The sequence below is a fragment of the Sylvia atricapilla genome, chromosome 5, assembly GCF_009819655.1.
Source record: "Sylvia atricapilla isolate bSylAtr1 chromosome 5, bSylAtr1.pri, whole genome shotgun sequence".
Taxonomy (NCBI): domain Eukaryota; kingdom Metazoa; phylum Chordata; class Aves; order Passeriformes; family Sylviidae; genus Sylvia; species Sylvia atricapilla.
Window position 1 is genome coordinate 23090634 of NC_089144.1, and position 20025 is coordinate 23110658.

The 20025-nt window shown below is 64.7% G+C and overlaps 3 protein-coding genes across 3 annotated transcripts; 1 reads left to right on the forward strand and 2 right to left on the reverse strand.

Annotated features, from left to right (window-relative positions):
* Positions 1-164: 164 nt before the first annotated feature.
* Positions 165-7305, reverse strand: NCAPH2 (non-SMC condensin II complex subunit H2). The gene is made up of 21 exons (XM_066318925.1): positions 7264-7305; positions 6409-6648; positions 6220-6321; positions 5616-5671; positions 5002-5077; positions 4839-4910; positions 4294-4373; positions 3670-3812; positions 3533-3625; positions 2991-3085; positions 2756-2827; positions 2566-2632; positions 2204-2311; positions 1963-2016; positions 1621-1691; positions 1471-1525; positions 1279-1362; positions 1117-1160; positions 897-998; positions 392-541; positions 165-314 (listed from the first exon to the last, which is right to left on the reverse strand). Exons 2-21 carry the CDS (start codon positions 6514-6516, stop codon positions 165-167), a joined length of 1782 nt encoding a protein of 593 aa, XP_066175022.1. The 5' UTR covers positions 6517-6648; positions 7264-7305.
* A 53-nt stretch (positions 7306-7358) lies between these two features.
* On the forward strand, positions 7359-16698 carry LMF2 (lipase maturation factor 2). The gene is made up of 14 exons (XM_066318924.1): positions 7359-7501; positions 8525-8778; positions 9513-9541; positions 10180-10379; positions 10849-11027; positions 11513-11651; positions 12512-12646; positions 12731-12836; positions 13304-13400; positions 13487-13669; positions 14264-14432; positions 14715-14826; positions 14907-15015; positions 15712-16698. The coding sequence occupies exons 1-14, from the start codon at positions 7399-7401 to the stop codon at positions 16087-16089; spliced, it is 2193 nt and encodes a 730-aa protein (XP_066175021.1). The 5' UTR covers positions 7359-7398; the 3' UTR covers positions 16090-16698.
* A 106-nt stretch (positions 16699-16804) lies between these two features.
* MIOX (myo-inositol oxygenase) lies at positions 16805-18715 on the reverse strand. Its single transcript, XM_066320279.1, has 9 exons — positions 18652-18715; positions 18390-18470; positions 18025-18187; positions 17872-17939; positions 17675-17784; positions 17503-17570; positions 17246-17295; positions 17029-17141; positions 16805-16934 (listed from the first exon to the last, which is right to left on the reverse strand). Exons 2-9 carry the CDS (start codon positions 18426-18428, stop codon positions 16826-16828), a joined length of 720 nt encoding a protein of 239 aa, XP_066176376.1. The 5' UTR covers positions 18429-18470; positions 18652-18715; the 3' UTR covers positions 16805-16825.
* Positions 18716-20025: the final 1310 nt, after the last annotated feature.

A 20025-nucleotide genomic window follows, 5' to 3' on the forward strand; every position in this document is an offset into this window, starting at 1 on the left:
AGGGGGACAAAGAATGGGTGGGCAAAGGGACCCCCCACAGCCTCTCCCACCCCTGCAGCCCCCCCAGACCTCCCCCCATGGGTGTGGGGGATTCCTGTGCAGGCGACTGAAGCCACCCCCACTCCCCTACGGAAGAGGCTTTTCCTTCGCAAGGTCGTGGGGCTTTATTTGGGGCCGGGGTCTCTCTGTGAGGGCAGCTGGAAGTTCTCGAACCTCTCGTGGGCCGGGCGGGCCGAGAGCAGCCGCAGCCGGGCCGTGTCCAGCGCCTCCTCCAGCCCCGGCTCCTGCGCCAGCTCCACCTCCGCGTCGTTGGCCTGGGGAGGGGACAGCCAGGGGTCACCCGGGGTGCTGGCACACCCGACGAGCCCCCCGGAGCCCCCCGAAGCCTTACCAGCTGCAGCGAGGCCAGCAGGTAGCGGCACACCTCGAACGGGGGCTGCCCGGCCACCAGGCTGGCCAGGGAGTGCCACCGGCCGGGCTCCGAGCAGCGCTGCGTCAGGGACTGCCCGTAGGCACGGACACTGAACGGGGCACGGGACTCCTGGGGACAGCGAGTGACACTGGTCAGTGCTTGGACACTGAACAGGGCACAGGACTCCTGGGGACACCGAGGGGGCAGCAAGGGTCAGGGACTGTCACCAGCCAGTGCCAGCCTGTACCCATGGACATGGAATGGGGCACAGAATTCCTGCAGGTATGGGGGGGACAGCGAGGGGACAGGAGGGCTCAAGTGTGGGCAGAGGACTCTGGGGTGGGCTTGGGGAGCTCGGGTGGGGCAGAGGGGCTCAGGGCTGACCAGGGGTCACTGGCAGCCCCCTGCCCACCCTGGGGGTTCTATCCCACCCTGGGGATCCCAGCCCACTGTGGGGGTCCCAGCCCATCCCAGGGGTCCCTGCCTGCTCCTGTAGCAGCGGCTCCATGCGCTCCTCCCAGAGCCGGATGCGCTGGGACAGCTCCGTCTCCTGTGCAAACTTCTGGGAGCTGGCCATGAACAGCTCCTGAGGACACAGAGACAGGAATGGGGACAGCCCCGGCACTCCTGGGGACACCCCCAGCCCCTTCTGGGGACACCGTGACCCTCTGGAGTCACCCCCAGAGCCCCACACCAGCACCTACCACGTTCCTCCGCACCAGCTCCTCGTATCCGGGTTCTGGGGGCTCTGCGGGAAAACGGGGTCACCAGAGGTGGGGGGACAACACCCAGCAACCCCCACAGGAGGGATGGGGGACCCTCAGGGACAGACAGGGCACAGGGAATTTGGGAGGGCAGCAGCTCACCCAGGGATCCTTCCCCCAGCTCCCCCAGTGCCTCGGGCTCCATGTCCTCATGGTCCACGTCCTCGTGCTCCACAAAATCATCATCTGCCAGGATGGGGACACCACTCAGTGTCCCCTGGGATCCCCCCAAGCCCCCAGGAGGGGCGGAAAGGCTCCCCAGGCAGGGAGAATTTGGGGTTTCGGGTTCCACACCTGCCCCTTCCTCGCAGTCGGCCCCGCGTTCCTGCTCCTGCTCCCACAGCGGCTCCTGGGGGAAGGAACAGCCCTGAGCACCCCCAGAGCGTGGGAAGGGGCTGCTGGAGCCCCCCAGCCCCCCCCCAGTTCAGCCCCTAGCCCACTCACCCCCCGGTTCTGGAGCTTCCTGTGTGCCGCCATCCGCTCCTTGAACTGCCGCCAGTACAGCACCTCCAGGTCTGCAGGGGTGGGAACAGGGTTTGGGGTGGCCCCTCTGCGCCCCCCAAAGCAGAAACTGCCCCCCAGGCATACCAGGCCCTTCCCAGATTTGGGGTGCCCTTCCCCTTTGCAGGGGCTGGTATCCATTCCCCCCCACTTTTGGGGTGTCCTTCCTCTCTTTCCTGCCCCACTGCAGGATCCGGTCCCTGGTGTTCCCCTCAGTTTTTGGGCTGCCCTCCCCACTGCAGACGTGGTCCCCGGTGTCCCCAGCCCTGCCCATGTCCCCCTCACCTGCGAAGGTGGGCCCCTTCCTCCTGCTCTTCCTGCCCTCCATGGTGGTGGTGTCTGTGGGGAGCAGACCAGGAGTAACCATTGGGTGGAAATTCCAAGTTGGAAAAGCCCTCTGAGCCCATCTAGAGGGACCAAGGCCACCGCTGCCGTGTCCCCAGGTGCCACATGCACAGGGCTGTTCAACCCCCTCTGCTGAAGGTTTTTAAATCCTTTGGGATTGATCCCACGGGGAATCACTCACCAACTGCAGAGAACCATCGGATGAAATCTTGCAGCTTCCTCGGGCCCCTCCTCTTCCTCTTGCCCCCAACCGTATCCTCCAGGCCATGTGGCACCAGGAAGGGCCTCCCTGCAGGTGACACGGGTGACACCGGGTGTGTGGCCACCACAAGGGGCTGGGGAGCGGATGTTGTGGGGCTGGGAATGACCCAACTTGGGGACAGAGACACTCGGGGATGTCACAGGGCTGGGAATGTCCCCCTGTGGCAGCAGGAATAACCCACTGTGGGACTGGGGACACTGAGGGACACCTGGCCAGGGATGACCCACCCTGGGCCATGCTGCCCCTTCTCCCACATCTCCTCAGTTTCACCCCAAAATTACCTTTCCTAAAGGGCTTGTCCTCGGAGTCTCCAAAGGGGTCGAGGCTCTGCCACGGGTTGGGCTCCTCCTGGCACAGAGGTGAAGGAGGATGGGGAGGGGCTCCGGGGATCCCAGGGGATCCCATCCTGCCCGGATTTGGGATCTCCCCGGCTCAGATTTGGGATCCCCCTGGCTGCAGTGCCCCCCTTACCTTGCTGTGAGGTTTGGGGTCCTGGCTGGGGGGTCTCTCCCGCAGGATGTACCCCCGGGTCCGGGGCGTGCTCTGGGGACACAGAGGGGGACAGTGAGGGACTGGGGGGCAGGGAACGGGGTGGGGCAATCCAGGGAAAGGAGTGGGGGGATCCAGGGAAGGAACACAAGGCTCTGGGGAAGGAATGAGGGGCTCCAGGGAAGGAGCACAGGCAGCCCCCCAAGCCCACACAGACCCTCTGAGCCTGGATGTGTTCATTGGGGACTGGAGTCACTTCCACGTCATCCCCCAGCATCCCGGGAACATCGTCATCATCAGGTCCTGCGGCACCTGGAGGGGTGGGAACGGGCAGAGACTGGAGAAGCTTCCAGGACCCCCCCATTCTCACCCTGTCTGCCAAGGAATCCCCCCAGGAGCCTCTCCTGCCAGGACCAAGGGGCAGCAGAGAGGCAGGAGCAGGGAATGGTTGGGATGGAAAATCCCTCAGAGCCCAAATCCAAGCGTTCCCTTCACTGCCAGGGCCACCACTGCCTGTGTCCCCAAGTGCCACATCCACAGGGACGTTAAACCCCTCCAGGGACAGGAACCCCACCCCTGTGCCAGGGATGGACAGCCCTTTCCAGGAGGAAATTCCCCAAAAATCCACCCTGAGGCCATTCCCTGTCCTCCCGTTCCCTGGGAGCAGAGCCTGATGTGTCAAGGATGAATTCACCCCTCACCGTCCTCCAGAGGATCCTGGAGGGACACAGGACACCCCATGGCAGGTGCCACCCTCACCTGTCTCCTCGGAGAAGCTCAGTGCCTGCACCGGGGCCATGTCACAGCCAGCGGATTCCGGAGCTGCTGCAGGGGACAGGGACAGGTGAGCTCCTGGCAGCGACAGTGACAATGACAGCCCAGGGGTCCCCAGGTACCTGTGGCTGTCCCCAGGTGCTGCTCCTGCTGCGGGTGTGTGGGGGAGAGGCCGGCCAGCTCCAGCAGGAAGGCCCCGGAGGCGTGCGGGGTGGAGGTGTTCATGCGGAAATCCCGGCGGCTGGCCAGCACCTCGCCGCGCCGGCTGCGGGGACAGCATCACGGGGACTGTCCCCAACGTCCCCAGCGTGCCCCCGGGCCAGCTCAGCCTCAGCCCGAACCCTCCCTGCAGCCCCAGACTGGCCGGGATGTCCCCAAACGTGCCGGGAGCTTCCTGCTCCCTGACGGATCCCAATTGTGAGATTGGAGTGAGGGGTCCCGGCTGGAGCAGGGGAGGGAACGAGGGACAGTCCTAGCCAGGGGAGGGGACAATCCCACCCAGGGACTGCAGCAGGGCTGGGGACAAGGGACAATCCCACCCAGGGGAAGGGACAATCTCACCCAGGGACAGGAGCAGGGAGAGGACACAGGACAATCCCACCCAGAGACTGGAGCAGGGATGGGGACAAGGGACGATCCCATCCAGGGACAGCTGGGGAGGGGACAAGGGACAATCCCACCAAGGGACAATCCCACCCAGGGACAGGAGCAGGGGAGGGGACAAGGGACACTCCCAGGAGTGGCACCTCAGGAGAGGGTTTTCCTTCTTCTCCCCCTCTTCCGGGGGCACCAGGGACATCGGGGTCAAGGGAACGATGTTCACAGCCTGAGAGGGGACAGGGAGGTGGGACAGAGCCTGGGAAAGGTGGCATTGTCCCCAAGGCCACCACCCCGGCTGGGTGGCACTGGGACTCACCCAGGAAAGGGAGAAAATGAGGAAAAAGGAGAGAGAAAATGAGGGGGGAAGGGAGAAAAAGAGGTAGAAGAAGGGGGAGAAAAGGAGGGATAAAAAGAGGAGAAAGGGAAGGATAAAAGGAGTGATAAAAGAGTGATAAAAAGAGGAGAAAAGGAGGGATAAACAGTGATAAAACAGAAAAGAATGAAAAGAAGGGGGAGAAAGATAAAAAGTGGAAGGAAGAAAAGGAGGGATAAAAAGAGAGAGGAAAGGAACAAAGGAAGAAATAAAAGGAGAAAGGAGGAAAATGAGCAGTAAACAGAAGAGGAAAAGAAGCAATAAAAGGAGGAAAAAGAGAAATAAACGCAGGGATAAAACGCAGCTGGTTGCCCTTACAGCAGGCTGCTGATCCCTCCTCATGTCCACGCTGGCCTGGCTGGTCTCTGGGATGTCGTCCAGGGACAGGAACTGCCAGGAGAACCCCAGGGGTGTCACCCCAGCTGGGAGGGACCCCGAGGGTCCCCCTGGGGCAGGACAGGGGGCACAGACCCCACCTCACCTCCTCCTCCCTGTCCGTGAAGGTGGCGTCAGCATCCCGGCCATCGGGGTCCAGGGAAGTGGGCAGCTTCTCCCTCCTGGGGACAAACAGGCTCAGCATCCACGGGAATGGTGGGAAAGGGCCCCTCCAGCCCTGCTGGGGCCCCTCCAGGCGGGAAAATCCCGAAAAACAATGGGATTTTCCCTCTTGGTGTCAATGTGGAAGCCCAGGAGAGCAGGCAGCACATCCCAAAGGGATTTTCCTCTTGGAAAAGGCTCCCAAATCACCATTAACCAGAAATAAACCCACCCCTGGTTTTGTGTGTTATCCCTGTGGTGTCATTCCTGAGCCTGGGATGCACCTCCCAGGGCAAGGAATGGGAGTGGGGATGTGCTGGCAGCACATTCCAAAGGGATTTTCCTTCGGGAAAAGGTTCCTAAATCACCATTAACCAGAAATAAACCCACCCCTGGTTTTGTGTGTTATCCCTGTGGTGTCATTCTTAAGGCTGGGATGCACCTCCCAGGGCAAGGAATGGGAGTGGGGATGGCCCAGGGTCGGGGCAGCACCAGGACAGACCCAGACAAAGATTCTGCAGGACAAATCCCCCTCTGGGAAGGCAAAATCCCACTAACTTTTTGTTGGAGATGCAGTCCAGTGTCTGGCAGACCAGCATGTACAGGTATTCCACCTGGAAAACAGCACCTGGAGCTGGGAAAAGGGGGAAAGCCCCTAGGAAAGCCTCTCCACCTGAGGGGCTCCCCCCTCCCATCATGGAGGTCAATTCCATGGGGGTTTGTTGCTCTTTTCCTGGTTTTTTCAGCTGTTCCAAGGCCAGGCTTGGGGAAATCCCTGGAATTTGGAGCAGCTGGGACAGTAGGAGGTGTCCCTGCCCATGGTGACACTGGAGAGGCTTTGGGGGTCCCTTCCCACCCAAACCATTCCAGGATTCTGTGGTCAGAAAGATCCAATATCCCATGATTTTGTGACAAAATAAGATTTTATGTCCCACCCCTGGGAAAAAAAAAAAAAAAAAAAAAAAAAACCAACCACCTGGAGAACAGCAAAATTCCTGCTCTGGGTACCAACACCCCCAAAGGGATCAAATTTAGGAACCATGGACTGAAATTCCAATCAATGATCTGAAACCAAGGGGGAATTCTGGGGTGACCCCAGGGCCTTGGGGCAACTCAGGGGTGACAGGGCTGGGATGGGGCAGGGATCCCAATCCCTCCTCACCTTCTTGCTGTAGATGCAGGCGGATCCCTGGATCAGCAGTGCTGCCTCCATGAAGTTCATGGTGGTTTTGCCATTGTCGAAGGAGATGCAGATGTGCTCCAGCTGTGAGGGGCGGGAAGAGAGGCTGAGCCCACCCCACGGGATTTGGGGTGGCACAGGGACAGGGCTCAGAGGGGGTGACCCATTTACCTCCTCCAGGTACTCCCCGAGCTGTGCAGCCACATCCACCTCCCAGTTCTTGGTGAGGTCCCGGATGGGCTGGAGCAGGTGCAGGAAGCGGGAATCCACCTCTTCCATGGTGGGATCCCGGCTGGAGACACCCCAAAACCCGCCTGGAGGCTCTCAGTTCACGAGGGACCCCACAGGGAATGAATATCCTGGGGTGCAGGGCAGGGGACAGCCCCAGAGGAAGCTCTGCAGGAATCACAGCTGGAACCAGGCAGCAGCGAATTGTTTGGGTTGGAAAATCCCGACCCCAGGGCTGGCCCTGACCCCATCCCAACAGCAATCCCAGTCCTGACACACGGATCCCAACCACACTCACAAGCCTGGTCCTGATTCTGACCCTGATCGCAAACCCAGTCCCAGTCCTGACCCTGATTCTGACTCCGACCGTGATCCCAGTCCTGACCCTGATCCTGATCCCAGGTTCAGTCCCGACCCTGACCCCTACCTCAAACCCGATCTCCATCTGGAGCCCAGTCCCGATCCCGATTCTTACCCCGATCCCATCGCCTGTCCCGACCCCAACTCCCATCCCTAACTGTACCCCGGTCCCGATCTCAGCCTCAGTCCCCATCCCGATCCCAACGCCAACTTCAACTCCGATCTTGATCCCGATCTCGGCCTCAATTCCCACCCCAACAGCGCTCTAAACCTCGATCGTGATCGCGGTCCCGATCCCAACCTCAATCCTGATCCCAACCCCAACTTCGGTTCCGACCCCGACTCGATCCCCATCCAGACCCCGACCCCAATCCCTGCCCCAACCGCGTGCTCAACCTCAGTCCCAGTTGTGATCCCGACCCCGGTGCCCATCCAAACCTCGATCCCGGTCCCGCTCCTCATCCCCCGATCGTCGCCGCCATTTTTGTCCTTCCCGCGCTCCGTGACGCGCCCCGCGCGCTGGTGGCGTCACGGCGTTCGGTGACGTCATCGCCGCGCGCCGCCGGGGCCGTCATGGCCGCCATGGGGGAGGCGGCGCGGCCGCGGACGCTGTTCCTGGCCGGGCTGGCCGCCGTCTACATCGCCGCCTTCGGCTCCCTCTACGTGCAGATCCCCGGTAACCCGCCGAGGGCGCCCGGGACGGGCCCGGGGGAACGGAGACAGCGGCGGGAGTGGAGCCGGGGGAACCGGGAGAGAGGCGGGAGTGGAGCCGGGAGAAGCGAGATAGAACCGGGAGTGGGGTCATGGGAACAGGGACAGGGTCGGGAGTGGGGCCGGAGGAACGAGGATAGGGCCAGGAGTGGGGCTGGAGGAACCACGAGTGGAGGCAGGAGTGGTGCTTGGAGAACCGGGACAGGACCGGGAGTAGGACCGGGGGAACCGTGACAGCACCGGGATAGGGGTGCGGGAACCGGGACAGGGCCGGGGACGTGGCCGGTGGAGTCAGGAGTTGGATCGGTGAAACCGGGTTGGGATCGGGGCCGGGGCCGGTGGAGCAGGGCCAGAGCCGGGACAGGGACAGTCGCCATCCCTCTCCCGCTGCCGGGCTGATCCCTCCGTTATCCCCGTTATCTCCTTCCCTCCTCCCGCCGCCTCCATCTCCCCGTGCCGCTCTCCGGGAGCACCGGGAGCCCCCGGCAGCCGCCTCCCGTCGCTTCCACGTGGCTCTGGCAGCTCCCGGGTTACACCTGGGCTCTTCCCACCGGGATGGAGACAGGGACAAACCTAGGAATGGGATCTGGGTTTGTCCCTGCAGCAGCCCTGGCTTCTCCGGGGTTGCTCCCGGTGGTGCTGCCGGGGGGTCTTTACCGGCCATGCCGGGGTTATACTGCGTTTTTCCAGGGAATGTCGGGGTTTTCGTGGGACTGCCAGGATTTTTCCGGGATTTTTCCTGGAAATGTTTTGTTTGTTTGTTTTTGTTTTTTGTTTTTTTTTTGTTTGTTTTTTTTTTTTTTCCCTGGGAACGCCAGGGGTTATCCCGGGAACGCCGGGGTTATCCCGAGGGGGAGTTTCCTGGAAATGCCGAGATTTTTTTGGGAATGGCGAGGGTTTTCTTGGGAAAGTGCCGAATTTTTTCCCGGGAATGCCGGGGTTTTTCCGGGTTTTCTTCCCGGGAATGCCGACTCCGGGCCCCCCGCAGGGCTGTACGGTCGCGAGGGGATCCTGCCGGCACGGCGGGTGCTGCGGCTGAGCGGGAAGGGGCTGTGGGAGCAGATACAGGACACCCCCACGCTGCTGTGGCTGAGCCCGCGCCTGGGGCTGGACACGGAGCAGGGCATGGAGCTGCTGTGCCTGCTGGGGCTCCTGGGCGCCCTCGGGGCCCTGCTCTTCGAGGCCATGCGGGACTGCCTGGTGTTCGCCCTGCTCAGGATGTTCTACCTGTCCCTCTACCAGGTACGGGGACACCGGGGGACACTGGGGTCTGGGGGGTGCTGGCATTGTCCCACCAGCTCCTGGCACTCCTGATCTTGGAGTCAGGGAATGGTTGAGGTGGGATATGGGGCATTAAATCCCATTGCAGGGACATCTCCCACTGTCCCAGGGTGCTCTAGCTCCACCCAGCCTGGCCTGGAGCTGCAGAGGGGCTGGGGACAAGGGCTGTAGGGACAGGACACAGGGAATGGCTTCCCACTGCCACAGGGCACGGCTGGATGGGATCTTGGGAATTCCTGGCTGGGCTGGAATTGGCAGAGCAGCTGTGGCTGCCCCTGGATCCCCGGCAGTGGCCAAGGCCAGGCTGGACACTGGGGCTGGGAGCAGCCTGGGACAGTGGGAGGTGTCCCTGCCATGGCAGGGGTGGCTCTGGAGGGGCTCTGGGGTCATTTCCCACCCAGCCCATTCCAGGATTCTCTGAATCTTCCTTGGTGTTGGGGCTGGAGCTCCAGTGACTCAGAACTAGGCAGGAGGAGGTTTCACTTCCCTCTGAAATCAGAGAATTAAGGAAGAACAAATCATTTGTGTGAGGCCATCCTTCCTGGCGTGGCTGTCACCTCCCGCTGCTCCATGGCTTTGGCCCAGGCTCCTCCATGGCCAGGGGGGCCCTGGGGGTCTGTGCCCACCCCTCTCCCCATGGGGAAGGGTCTGGGGGTGTCAGAGCCCCCGGCTGAGCCCCTGTTCCCTCTCTGCAGGTGGGACAGGTCTTCCTGTACTTCCAGTGGTGAGTGCCACCTCCCTCCCCGGGGGGTTTTGGGCGGCTCAGGGCTGGGGGATCCATCCTGGGCAGGGAGTTCAGTGGGGTGGGGGGCACAGAGGGGTCTGGGGGTAGGATGGGGGACACAGAGGTGTGGAGGGCTCTGGTGATTGGGATAGGGGACATGGGGAGCTGTGGGGTCTGGGACAGAGGGCACAATGGAGTGGGAGCTCCCCAGGACACGGGTGGGGAGCACAGGGGCTTTGGAGACCAGGGCAAAGGGGCTTGGCAGGACAGGGGTTGCCGAGGGGACAGGGGACACAGTGGGGTGGGGACCTCTGGGGACTAGAGTGAGGGGTGTGGGGGGCTCTGGGGACTGGGGTGGGGGGCCCAGGGAGCTCTGGGAACAGGGCTCAGGGGACTCTGGGGAGCAGGAAAGGGAATGCGGGGGGCTCTGGGGACTGGGGTAGGGGGCACAGTGGGATTGGGGACAAGGACGGGAGGACTTTGGGGACTGGGGCACATTGGGGTGAGGGGCTCTGGAGACTGCAGGACAGTGGGGGCTCAGCAGGATGGGGTCCCCAGCCCCCTGTATGCGGTGTGCATGTGTCCCCAGCCCGCTGTGGGCTGCAGGGTGGGGGTCTCAGCCCTGTACCCCCACCCAGGGACAGCCTGCTGCTGGAGGCCGGGTTCCTGGCTGTACTGGTGGCCCCCCTGAGGCTGCTGAGGCGAGGGGGGTCCCCAGCCTGGAGACCCCACGACGCTGTCACCTTCTGGGGTGTGCGCTGGCTGCTCTTCCGCCTCATGTTCGCCTCGGGCGTGGTGAAACTCACCAGCCGCTGCCCCACTTGGTGGGGGCTCACAGGTGAGGGGTGCAGCTTTGGGGGTGCAGGTGTTGGGGAGGGGTCACAGGTGTGGGAAAGCTCTGAGGGCTCAGGTTTTGGGGGGAATCTCCCAATTTTAGGGGTCGTTAAACTTATGAGCTGCTGCTCCACATGGGGGGTTCACAGGTGAGGGGTGCAGCTTTGGGGGTTCAGGTGTTGGGGAGGGGATGCAGCTTTGGGGGGCTCATGCATTAACCTGGAATTCCAGTGAATTATTAGGAAGTATGTTATGGAAAGCCCCCCATGAAACCGCTTGTATCCCTGAGCCCTGAAGCACCACTGAATTTGACAATATTTTTGCCCCGGGAAGCTTTTCCCTGTGCTCTGGGGCGGGGTAAATCAGCATTAACCCAGAATTGGGGTGGGCTTTTGGGAACGGTGAATGGGTGGGGTTTTGGGAACGGTGAATTTTTGGGAGTTGTGGCAAACCCCTGTTGCCCGTGTCCCCAGCTCTGACCTACCACTATGAGAGCCAGTGCATCCCCACGCCGGGGGCCTGGCTGGCCCACCAGCTGCCCGTGTGGTTCCAGAAGCTCAGCGTGGTGGCCACCTACGTCATCGAGGTGGCCGTGCCCGTGCTCTTCTTCGCGCCCCTGCGCCGCCTGCGCCTCTTCGCCTTCTACTGCCAGGTGGGCACGGGGGCTCTGGGGCTGGGGGGCTCCCCAGGGGGCTCCATGGGGTGGGCTCCTGCTCAGGGGGGGCTGCAGGGGGTGTGTGTCCTGTGTTCCCTGTGACCCCATGGGACCCTTTGTGCCCCCCATTGTGTCAGAGGGGGTTCCCATGAGGGGCTGGTTCCTCGCTTTGTGGGCACTGGGACATCTGGTGGGGTGTCCCATGTCCTGTGTCATCTGTCCCCCAGTCCCATGACCCCCTCTGGGCCCCCCAGTGTTCCCCTTTGTGCCAGGGGGGTCCCCATGGGGGTCTCTTCAGAGCTGGGGTTGGCTCCTTGCTGCAGGACACTCGTGTGGGGACACTGGGATGCCCCAGGGCTATAGAGGGGGACACTGGGGTGCCCCTGGGTTTGGTGCCCACACTGCTGGTGCTGGTTGGGGGGTGCCCGGTGTCCTCTGGCCCTGTGACACACCCCCAACCCCTCCCTGTGCCCCCTCCCCAGGTGCTGCTGCAGGTCCTCATCATCCTCACAGGCAACTACAACTTCTTCAACGTGCTGACCATCGTGCTGGCCTTCTCCCTGCTGGACGAGGAGCACGTGGGGCGCTGGCTGGGCCGGCCCCGCAGGAGGCACAGCCCCGGTGAGACCCCCGGGGTGGGCTGGGGGTCTTCTCCGGGGAGACAAGGGAGCTGTGGGTCCCAAACCCAGCCCAGACTGTGCCCGTGGGAGACCCTAAGGATGTGGGGCACAGCTGTGGGATCAGGGATCTTAAATCCCATCCCATTCCAGGGACACCTCCTGTTGTCCCAGGGTGCTCTTATCTCCACCCAGCCTGGCCTGGAGCTGTAGAGGGACTGGGGACAAGGCCTGCAGGGACAGGACACAGGGAATGGCTTCCCACTGCCACAGGGCAGGGATGGATGGGATCTTGGGAACTGGGAATTCCTGGCTGGGCTGGAATTGCCAGAGCAGCTGTGGCTGCCCCTGGATCCCTGGCAGTGTCCAAGGCCAGGCTGGGCACTGGGGCTGGGAGCAGCCTGGGACAGTGGGAGGTGTCCCTGCCATGGCAGGGGTGGCACTGGAGGGGCTCTGAGCTCCCTTCTCACCCAAACCATTCCAGGATTCTCTGAATCCTCCCTGGTGTTGGGGCTGGAGCTCCAATGACTCAGAGCTGGGTGTGGGGGCAGGAGGAGGATTTCTTTTCCCCCTGAAATCAGGGAATTAAGGAAGAACAAATAATCTGTGTGAGGCCATCCTTCCTGGGGTTTCTATCACCCCTCAGGGGGTTCCCACCCCTTGGAATTCTGTATCCCAGTGTGGCCCTGCTGCTCCTGGGCCTTTCCCTCCTCACAGTGGGGGCACCCAGTATCCCCACTGTGAGATGGGGTTTTGGGGGTGTCCTTTCCAGGGGACACTGTAGGCAGGGCCCTGTGCCCGTGGGTGCCCCCAGGGCTGTGAGGGGGGGTCCCAGGCAGGCTCTGAGCCCCCTCCCTGCAGCAGCCTGGCCCCCCAGCCTGGGCTGGATGCTGAGCACTGTGCTGGAGCTCAGCACCTACGGGCTGCTGCTCTACTGGACCGTGCGCTACTTCGGCCTGGAGCTGGACTGGGACAGGAAACTGCTGGAGTCCAGAGTGGGTACGTGTGGGGGGCACAGCCCTGGGGACCCCTCCCGGGGGGGCCCAGGGACCCCCCTGAGCCCAGGGCTGTCCCTCCCTGCAGCCTTCACCTACCACGAGTTCACCACGTGGCTGCGCACGGTGACACTGCCACTGGTGGGGGTGGCCTTCCTGTCCTTGTCCTGGGAGATCCTGATGGCCATGTACCGGTGGGTGAGGGGCCTCTGGGGTATCCCCAGGGCTGTGGAGGGGACACTGGGGTGATCCCAGGGCTGTAGGGCCACTGAGGAGCTCCCAGAGGTGTGGGGGACACTGGGGTGTGGTGGACATCGGGGTGCCCCCAGGGGTGTGGAGTGTCCTCAGGAGTGTAGAGGACACTGGAGTACTCCCCAGGGTGTGGGGGACCCTGGGGTGCCCTCGGGGGTGTGGGGGACACTGGGGTTCCCCAGGGATATAGGTGACACCGGGGTGCTGCCAGGGGTGTGGGGTGCCCCCAGGGGTGTCAGGGGACACTGGGGGCTGGGAAGGGGTGACCCTGCTCTGGGATTGGAGCAGTCAGACACAATGGGGGGGGGGCTTAACCCCTCACCTGCAGCTGGAACCCCCCCAAACTGTGGGGGGGGACAAAACCTTTTTGCCCCCTTAACACTCCCTTTGTGCCCCCCACCTTCCCCAGCTGTGCCTGCGTCCGTGGATGCTTCTGGAAGCTCTGGGCCACCCTGCAGTGGGCCATCATGGCCACAGCCACCGTGGGCCTGTTCACCGTCAGTTTGGTGAGGCCTGGGGGGGCCACAGGGCCATGGGGGACCCCCAGAACCCCCCCTCAGGCTGTGACAGAGCTCCTCTGCTGCCCCCCCAGGTGCCCTTCACCTACATCGAGCACGAGTCCAACGGGAAGCTGTGGCCCGGCATCCACCAGATGTTCGGGGCCGTGGAGAGGTTCCAGGTGGTCAATTCCTACGGGCTCTTCCGCAGGATGACCGGCGTGGGTGGCCGGCCAGAGGTCATCCTGGAGGGCAGCTACGATGGCCACAGCTGGACGGTGAGGCTGGGCACAGGAATGGGGCATGGATGGGCACTGAGGGCTGGGCACAGCTGGATTGTGAGTCTGGGCTGGGCATAGCTAGACACTGAGCAATAGGCACAGCTGGACATGGAGGGATGGGCACAAAATCCCAGAATTTGGGGTGGGAATGTCCTTTTCCTGGGACTGTAGTGACCCTGGGCAGGATGAGACACTTGCTTGGATTGGATCCTGGAGATGTCCTGCCCCAGAATCCTGGGATTCTGGGGTGGAAGGGACCTTCCAGACCAGTCCCACGCAGAGTATTGCAGGGTTTGTCCCAGTGTCCCTGTGCCAGTGTCCCTGTGCCAGTGTCCCTGTGTCTGTGTCCCCGTGCCAGTGTCCCCATGGCCATGCCAATGTACCCGTGGCATGCCGGTGTCTCCATGCCAGTGTCCCCATGCCAGTGTCCCTGTGGCCATGCTGGTGTCCCTGTGACAGTGTCCCCATGACAGTGTTCCTGTGGCCATGCCAATGTACCCGTTGCTAGGCCAGTGTCCCCGTGGCCATGCCGGTGTCCCCGTGTCTGTACCGGTGTCCCCATTCCCATGGCAGCTATTCCCCATCCCGCAGGAGATCGAGTTCATGTACAAGCCGGGGAACGTGAGCGCAGCCCCGGCCGTGGTGGCCCCGCACCAGCCCCGCCTGGACTGGCAGCTCTGGTTCGCCGCGCTGGGGTCGCACCAGAGCAGCCCCTGGTTCAGCTCCCTGGTGCTGCGCCTGCTGCAGGGACAGCCCGACGGTGGGACACGGGGCCGGGGGTGTGCGGGGTCCCTGTTTGGGTTTGGGGTGTTCCTGTGGCTCTGTTTGGGTTTGGGGTATTCCTGTGGCTCTGTTTGGGTTTGGGGTGTTCCTGTGGCCCTGTTTGGGTTGGGATGTTCCCGCAGCCCCTCAGGTGTCCCTCGGGTGTGTTTGGGGTGTCCCTGGGCTCTGACGCCATGTCTCCGGGTGGATTTGGGGTGTCCGTGGCTGTGTTTGAATGTCCCTCTTTGGGTTTGGGCTGTCCCCGGGCCGTGCCCCGCAGTGATCCGGCTGGTGCAGACGGACGAATCCCGGTACCCATTCCACGGCCGTCCGCCCACCTTCCTGCGGGCCCAGCTCTACAAGTACTGGTTCACATCCCCCAGCGAGGCCAGGTGAGTGGGGAGGGGCCGCTGAACCCCCCAGCCCGGCCTGGGGGAGGCTCTGGGGTCACCTGAGCCCCCTGTGCCCTCAGCCCGGGCCCGGCACCGTGGTGGCGGCGGCAGCACGTGCAGGAGTTCTTCCCCGCCGTGTCCCTGGGACACCCCACGCTGGAGTCCCTGCTCAGCCAGCACGGCCTCAAGGTGGGCACGGGGGTGGGTGACCCTTCCCTGGGGCCTGGGACCCTCCCTGGCTCCTGACCCCCCATCCTTCAACAGCTCTGGTCCCCCTTCCCTTGCCCCACCTCCCTTCCTGACCCTATTCCTTTGCCCTTGATCCCCTGACCCACCTTCTTGGCCCCCTGACCCCCTTTTTCGGCCCCTGAGCCCGCTGCTCTTCCTGGACCCTGACCCCTTCCCTCAGCCCCCTTGGCCCCTCTTCTGGCCCAAACTCCCCTTTCTTGGCCCCTGACCCTCTTCCCTCGCCCTGACCCCCCTTTTTTGACCCATTAGCCCCTCTCCCTCCCTCTCGCTGAACCCTGACCCATTCCCTCTTCCTCAGACCCCTTAGCCCCTCTTCTGGCCCAAACTCCCCTCCCTGATCCCCTTTCTTCCCTCCTGATTTTTCCCTCACCCTGACCCCCTTTATTGGTCCCCGATCCCCCCTTGTCTTACCCCTGACCTTCTTCCCTCCCTCTCCCTGTCCCCTGACCCAAATCCGTTTTTTGGCCCCTGAACCTCTTCCCTCTTTCTCCCTGGCTCCATTCCCTCACCCTGATCCCCTTCACTGACCCATGATCCGCCCTTCTCTTCCCCCTGCCCCTCTTCCCTGCCTGTCCCCTGCCCCCTTTTCCCGTCTCCCCCCCGCCATGCCCGTGTGTGACGGCGCTGTCCCCGCAGGACAAGCCCCCGCTGCGGCGCCGGGCTGAGGCGGTGCTGCCTTGGCTGCTGGCCCGGCTGCGCCTCCTGTGCCGCCCCTTCTCGGGGCCCGCCCTGCTCTGGTCCCTTTACCTGGTGGCCGCCACCGCGGGGCTGCTGCGAGCGCTGGCCCGCCGGGGACCCAGCCCCGCCCGCCACAAAGGGCCCCCCCGGGAGCGGGGAGAGCGCAACGGGCTGCGGGGCACCGAGGGGACAGCGCGGGGCACCGAGGGGACAGCGCGGGGCACCGAGGGGACGGCGCGGGGCACCGAGGGGACGGCGCGGGGCACCGAGGGGACGACGCGGAGCTCGGACGGGGCGCGGCCTGAGGGCCGGCACGGCAACAAGAGGAAGAAGTAGCCCCCGCAGCGCACCCCCCGCCCCAAAAACGGGGGGCAGCGAGGGGGTCCCCGGGTGGGGGGGGCAGCGCTTGTTGGACCCCAGCCCAGGGTGGGGGTGCCAGTGCCTTCAGCACGGTGTGGGGACAGTGCCCAGGGCTCGGGGACATCTCCTCGGTGTCCAGGGACTGCTGAGGACCCCTCCCCAGGGTTTGGGGGCTGCTTGGGGACGTGGCCCAGTGTTTGGGGACCCTGCCCCACTGCCCAGGGACCCCTTGGAGACCCGGCCCCAGTGTCAGGGGACCCCCCCCACTGCCCAGGGACCTCTCCCTGCTGCCTGGGGACCCTGCCCCACTGCCCAGGGACCCCCAGGCCCACTCCAGGCCCCCCAGCGTGGGGGGCTCAGCACAGGTCAGGGGCTCAGAGCGGGTGGGGGCTCTGTGCCTGCGGGCTGGAGCAGTTTGGGCAGTGCCAGCCCTCCTGTTACCCTGCCCAGCCCTTCAGGTCACTTTGGGGTGTCCCCCCGGCACTTTGGGGTGCTCCCCCTCCCCACGGGCTCTGCCCATCCCGCGGTTTCCCCCTGAGCCCAGAGGTTTCCTATAATTTTCTAATTAAAGCCTTTGACATTCCAGTCCCACAGCTCTCCTGGGGTTTGAGGAGTCCTGCCTGTGGCAGAGAGTGCAGCAGAAGCGCATTTATTGTAGAGCCGCGGAGGGGGCTGTGCAGGTGCTGGGGGGCCCCGGCAGGATTTCGGGGGCTCACCAGCAGAGCTGCCCCGGGCAGTATTTGTCGATGAGGCCCTGGTAGTAGGCGCGGAGCTGCTGCACGTCGGGCAGCTCCTCCACTTTGGTGTACAGGTCGAACTTGCTGCGGGGGCAAACGGGGGGTCAGGGCGGGGGGATGGCACCCCTAAACCCGCGGGGGGTTCCGGCCGAGCCCCCAGCGCCCCCCGGGCACGCACTTGAGCTCCCGGACCCAGGGCAGCATGCGCCGGTCCTCCTCGGAGCACAGGTGGTCGTAGTCGCCGTGGGCGTGCCAGGGGTAGAAGGAGTGGAAGCGAATCATGTAGAAAGCCTGCGGGGTGGGGTGAGGGGAGGGCAGGGTTTTAGGGTACTCCCCCCGCACCCCCAAACCTCCCGGGGGTCCCTGAGCCCCCCTCCCGCCCAGGCTGAGCTCACCTCCTTGGGCAGGGCGAAGTTGTTGAATTTCATCACTTGGTACATGTACTCTGAAAGGCAGGGGGGTGTGGGGAGGGGCTGGGCCCCCGCCGGGGGAAGGACGCCGAGAAGTGCACACCCCCTCCCGAGAGCCAGAGTGCCCCCAGAGTCACAGCCCCTGTCCCACACCGAGGGGTGCAGTCCTTGCAAAAGGGGTGGGTGGGGAGGGGGCGCCCTGCCCCGAGGGGGGAACCCGCCCCCCAGCCCCCCAAACTCACCATCGTGTCCCCAGGACATGAGGACGTTCTCCAGGCCACAGCCGGGCTGGTACATCCCGTACTCGGTGCTGGGGACGGGGCGGGGGGTGAGGGGTGCAGACCCCCCCAAAACGGCCGGGCCGGGCCGGGGATGCAGCCCCCACCCCCAAAATCCCGTCGGGGCCCGGCTCACCTGTACCGGGGGTCTTTGGTGTCGGGGTTGTCGTGGAAGGTGGAGTCCCCATAGACCACCGACTTCTGCACCTTGCAGCCCACCGGGAAGGTGTCCCCGACCACGGCCCACTGCCGGGGGGCACGGGGGCGTCACAACACCCGCCCGAGGCTCCCCCGGCCGCGGGGAACCTCCCCCCGGGCCCCCTCCCCGCTCACCTGGGGCTCTCCGAACAGCACCAGCACCTTGCCCAGGTCGTGCAGGAGCCCCACGAGGTGGAACCAGTCTGGGGGGCGAGTGGCGCCGTGTCACCCGCGGGCCTTGGGAACCTCGGCGGGGACGGGGTGGGCTCTGGCGGGCCCCGGCCCTACCTTTGTCGGGGTGCGCCCGGCGGATTCCTTCGGCCGTCTGGAAGGCGTGGAAGGAGTTGGGGAAATCCACGTCGGGGTCCGACTCGTCCACGAGCTGATCCAGCAGCTCCAGCGCCTCCATGACGCTCATCTTCCTCAGCGAGCACGAGCCGTACTGCGCGCTCTGGGGACACGGGGACACCGCCGGTGCCACCCTCCCTGCGCTGGGGCCGGGGGCTTTGGTGCCCCTCGATGCCCTCAAACGGGCTGGGATGGGGCAGCGGGGCCGGATTTGGGGTGCGGGGAGGGAGGGCAGGACACCCCCGTGCTGTGGTGACGCGGGGTGACCCTGAGGGACACGAGGTGACCCGGGGAGCGGCTCCCACCTTCCTGCGGACGAACTCCACGGTCTGGTGCGTGTGCATGAGCAGGTACGTGTTGTACACGCGGTCGACCAGCTTCCCTTCCTGCGGGGCAGCGCCGGCGGCTGGGGGGGCTCCGGGGGGTTTCCCCCGTGTCCCCCCACCAGGACTGGGGGACCGGAGCCCCCCTGGGCTCCCAGTGCGGCTGTGAGGGTCTCCCGGGACCCGCCCCAGCACCTAGCCGGTTTTGGGGGCCCCCGCCCACCCGGGACCCCCTCTCACTCACGGTATAGTTGCGGAGCTCGGCCTTGGCCTTGTCGGGTTTGAGCTCCTCGGAGGAGTCGGGGCCCTGCGGGGGAACGGGGCTCAGGGGTCAGGGGTGGGCTCAGGGGACAGTGATGGGGGTGGCTCAGGGGTCCCGTCGTGCCCGTGCAATGCGGGACAGGGACACGGGACAGGGACAGGAGATTGGGGACGGGGGGACAGTGGCACCGAGGAGAAACCTGGTGGGGTGGGATGACACCATGGCAGGGGGTCACGGTGTCACACACTATCACACAATGTCACACCTTGTCACACCTTGTCACACGGTGTCGCACACTATCACACACTATCTATCACACAGTGTCACACGGTGTCACAGATCACCACACACTGTCCCCCCGGGGCATAGAAGGACCTGGGGGTGCTGTCCCGGATCCCTGGGGGCTCCAGCCCAGCTTGTCCCTGGGTGGGGACAGCAGTCCGGGGGTCCCTGTTGGGGACAGTTTGAGGGTGCTGTGGGATCCCGCCGGCTGGCCCTAACCCCCCAACCCCGCCCAGGGTGGGGAGCAGCTCCCCATGGCCTCGGGACCCCACCTCGGGACTGAGGCGGGGGGGGTCCCCCGTGGGGTGATACCGCCCCAGCAGGGACAACCGAGGGGTGTCCTCTGCCTCCCGGGTTTGGGTGGCCCGGGAGTGTCTGTGCCTCCCAGGGGGGTGCCCCGAGCCCCCCGTGCCCGCACTCACCGCCTGGAGGCTGCTCATGGTGGGTCTGGAGGCTGTGCGGACCGGCCGCGGGACGCCCGGGTTTATGACGGGGGGTGGCACGGGGGGGTCCGCCCAGCCCGGCGGGGACAATCGGTGACAATCGGTGACCAGTTAACCCGCCCCAGTTAATGTTTGACCCCGCGCCCCTCCGGGGGGCTGCGGCTCTCGGAGGGGGCTGGGGGACCCTCGGGATAGGCACCCCCAACCCCAGTGACCCCCCGGGTGGGACCGGGGGTGACCCCGCGGGGACACGGGGAGCGGGACCGGCCCTGGGGACACGGGGCACCGGGGGTGGGGGGGCACCGGGCTGGCGCTGCCCCGGGGGAGACAACGGGCATCGGAGCGGCGGGAGCGGAGCCCGGCGGGGACAGCGCCTCGGCAGAGCCGTAACAGGGACCAACACGGCTGGCACGGGCTGTGACAGGGCACGGACACGTGCGGGCATGGCCAGGACAGGGCACGGACACGGCCGGACATGGGCACGTGTGGGCACAACCGGGCACGGACACGGCAGGACATTGGCGGGACAGGGCACGGACACAGCCGGGCACGGGTACGGGCACGGCCCCTCTGGGGATGTGGCAGGAGTGGCACTCACACGTGTCCCTGTGGATGCTGTGTCACCTCCTGC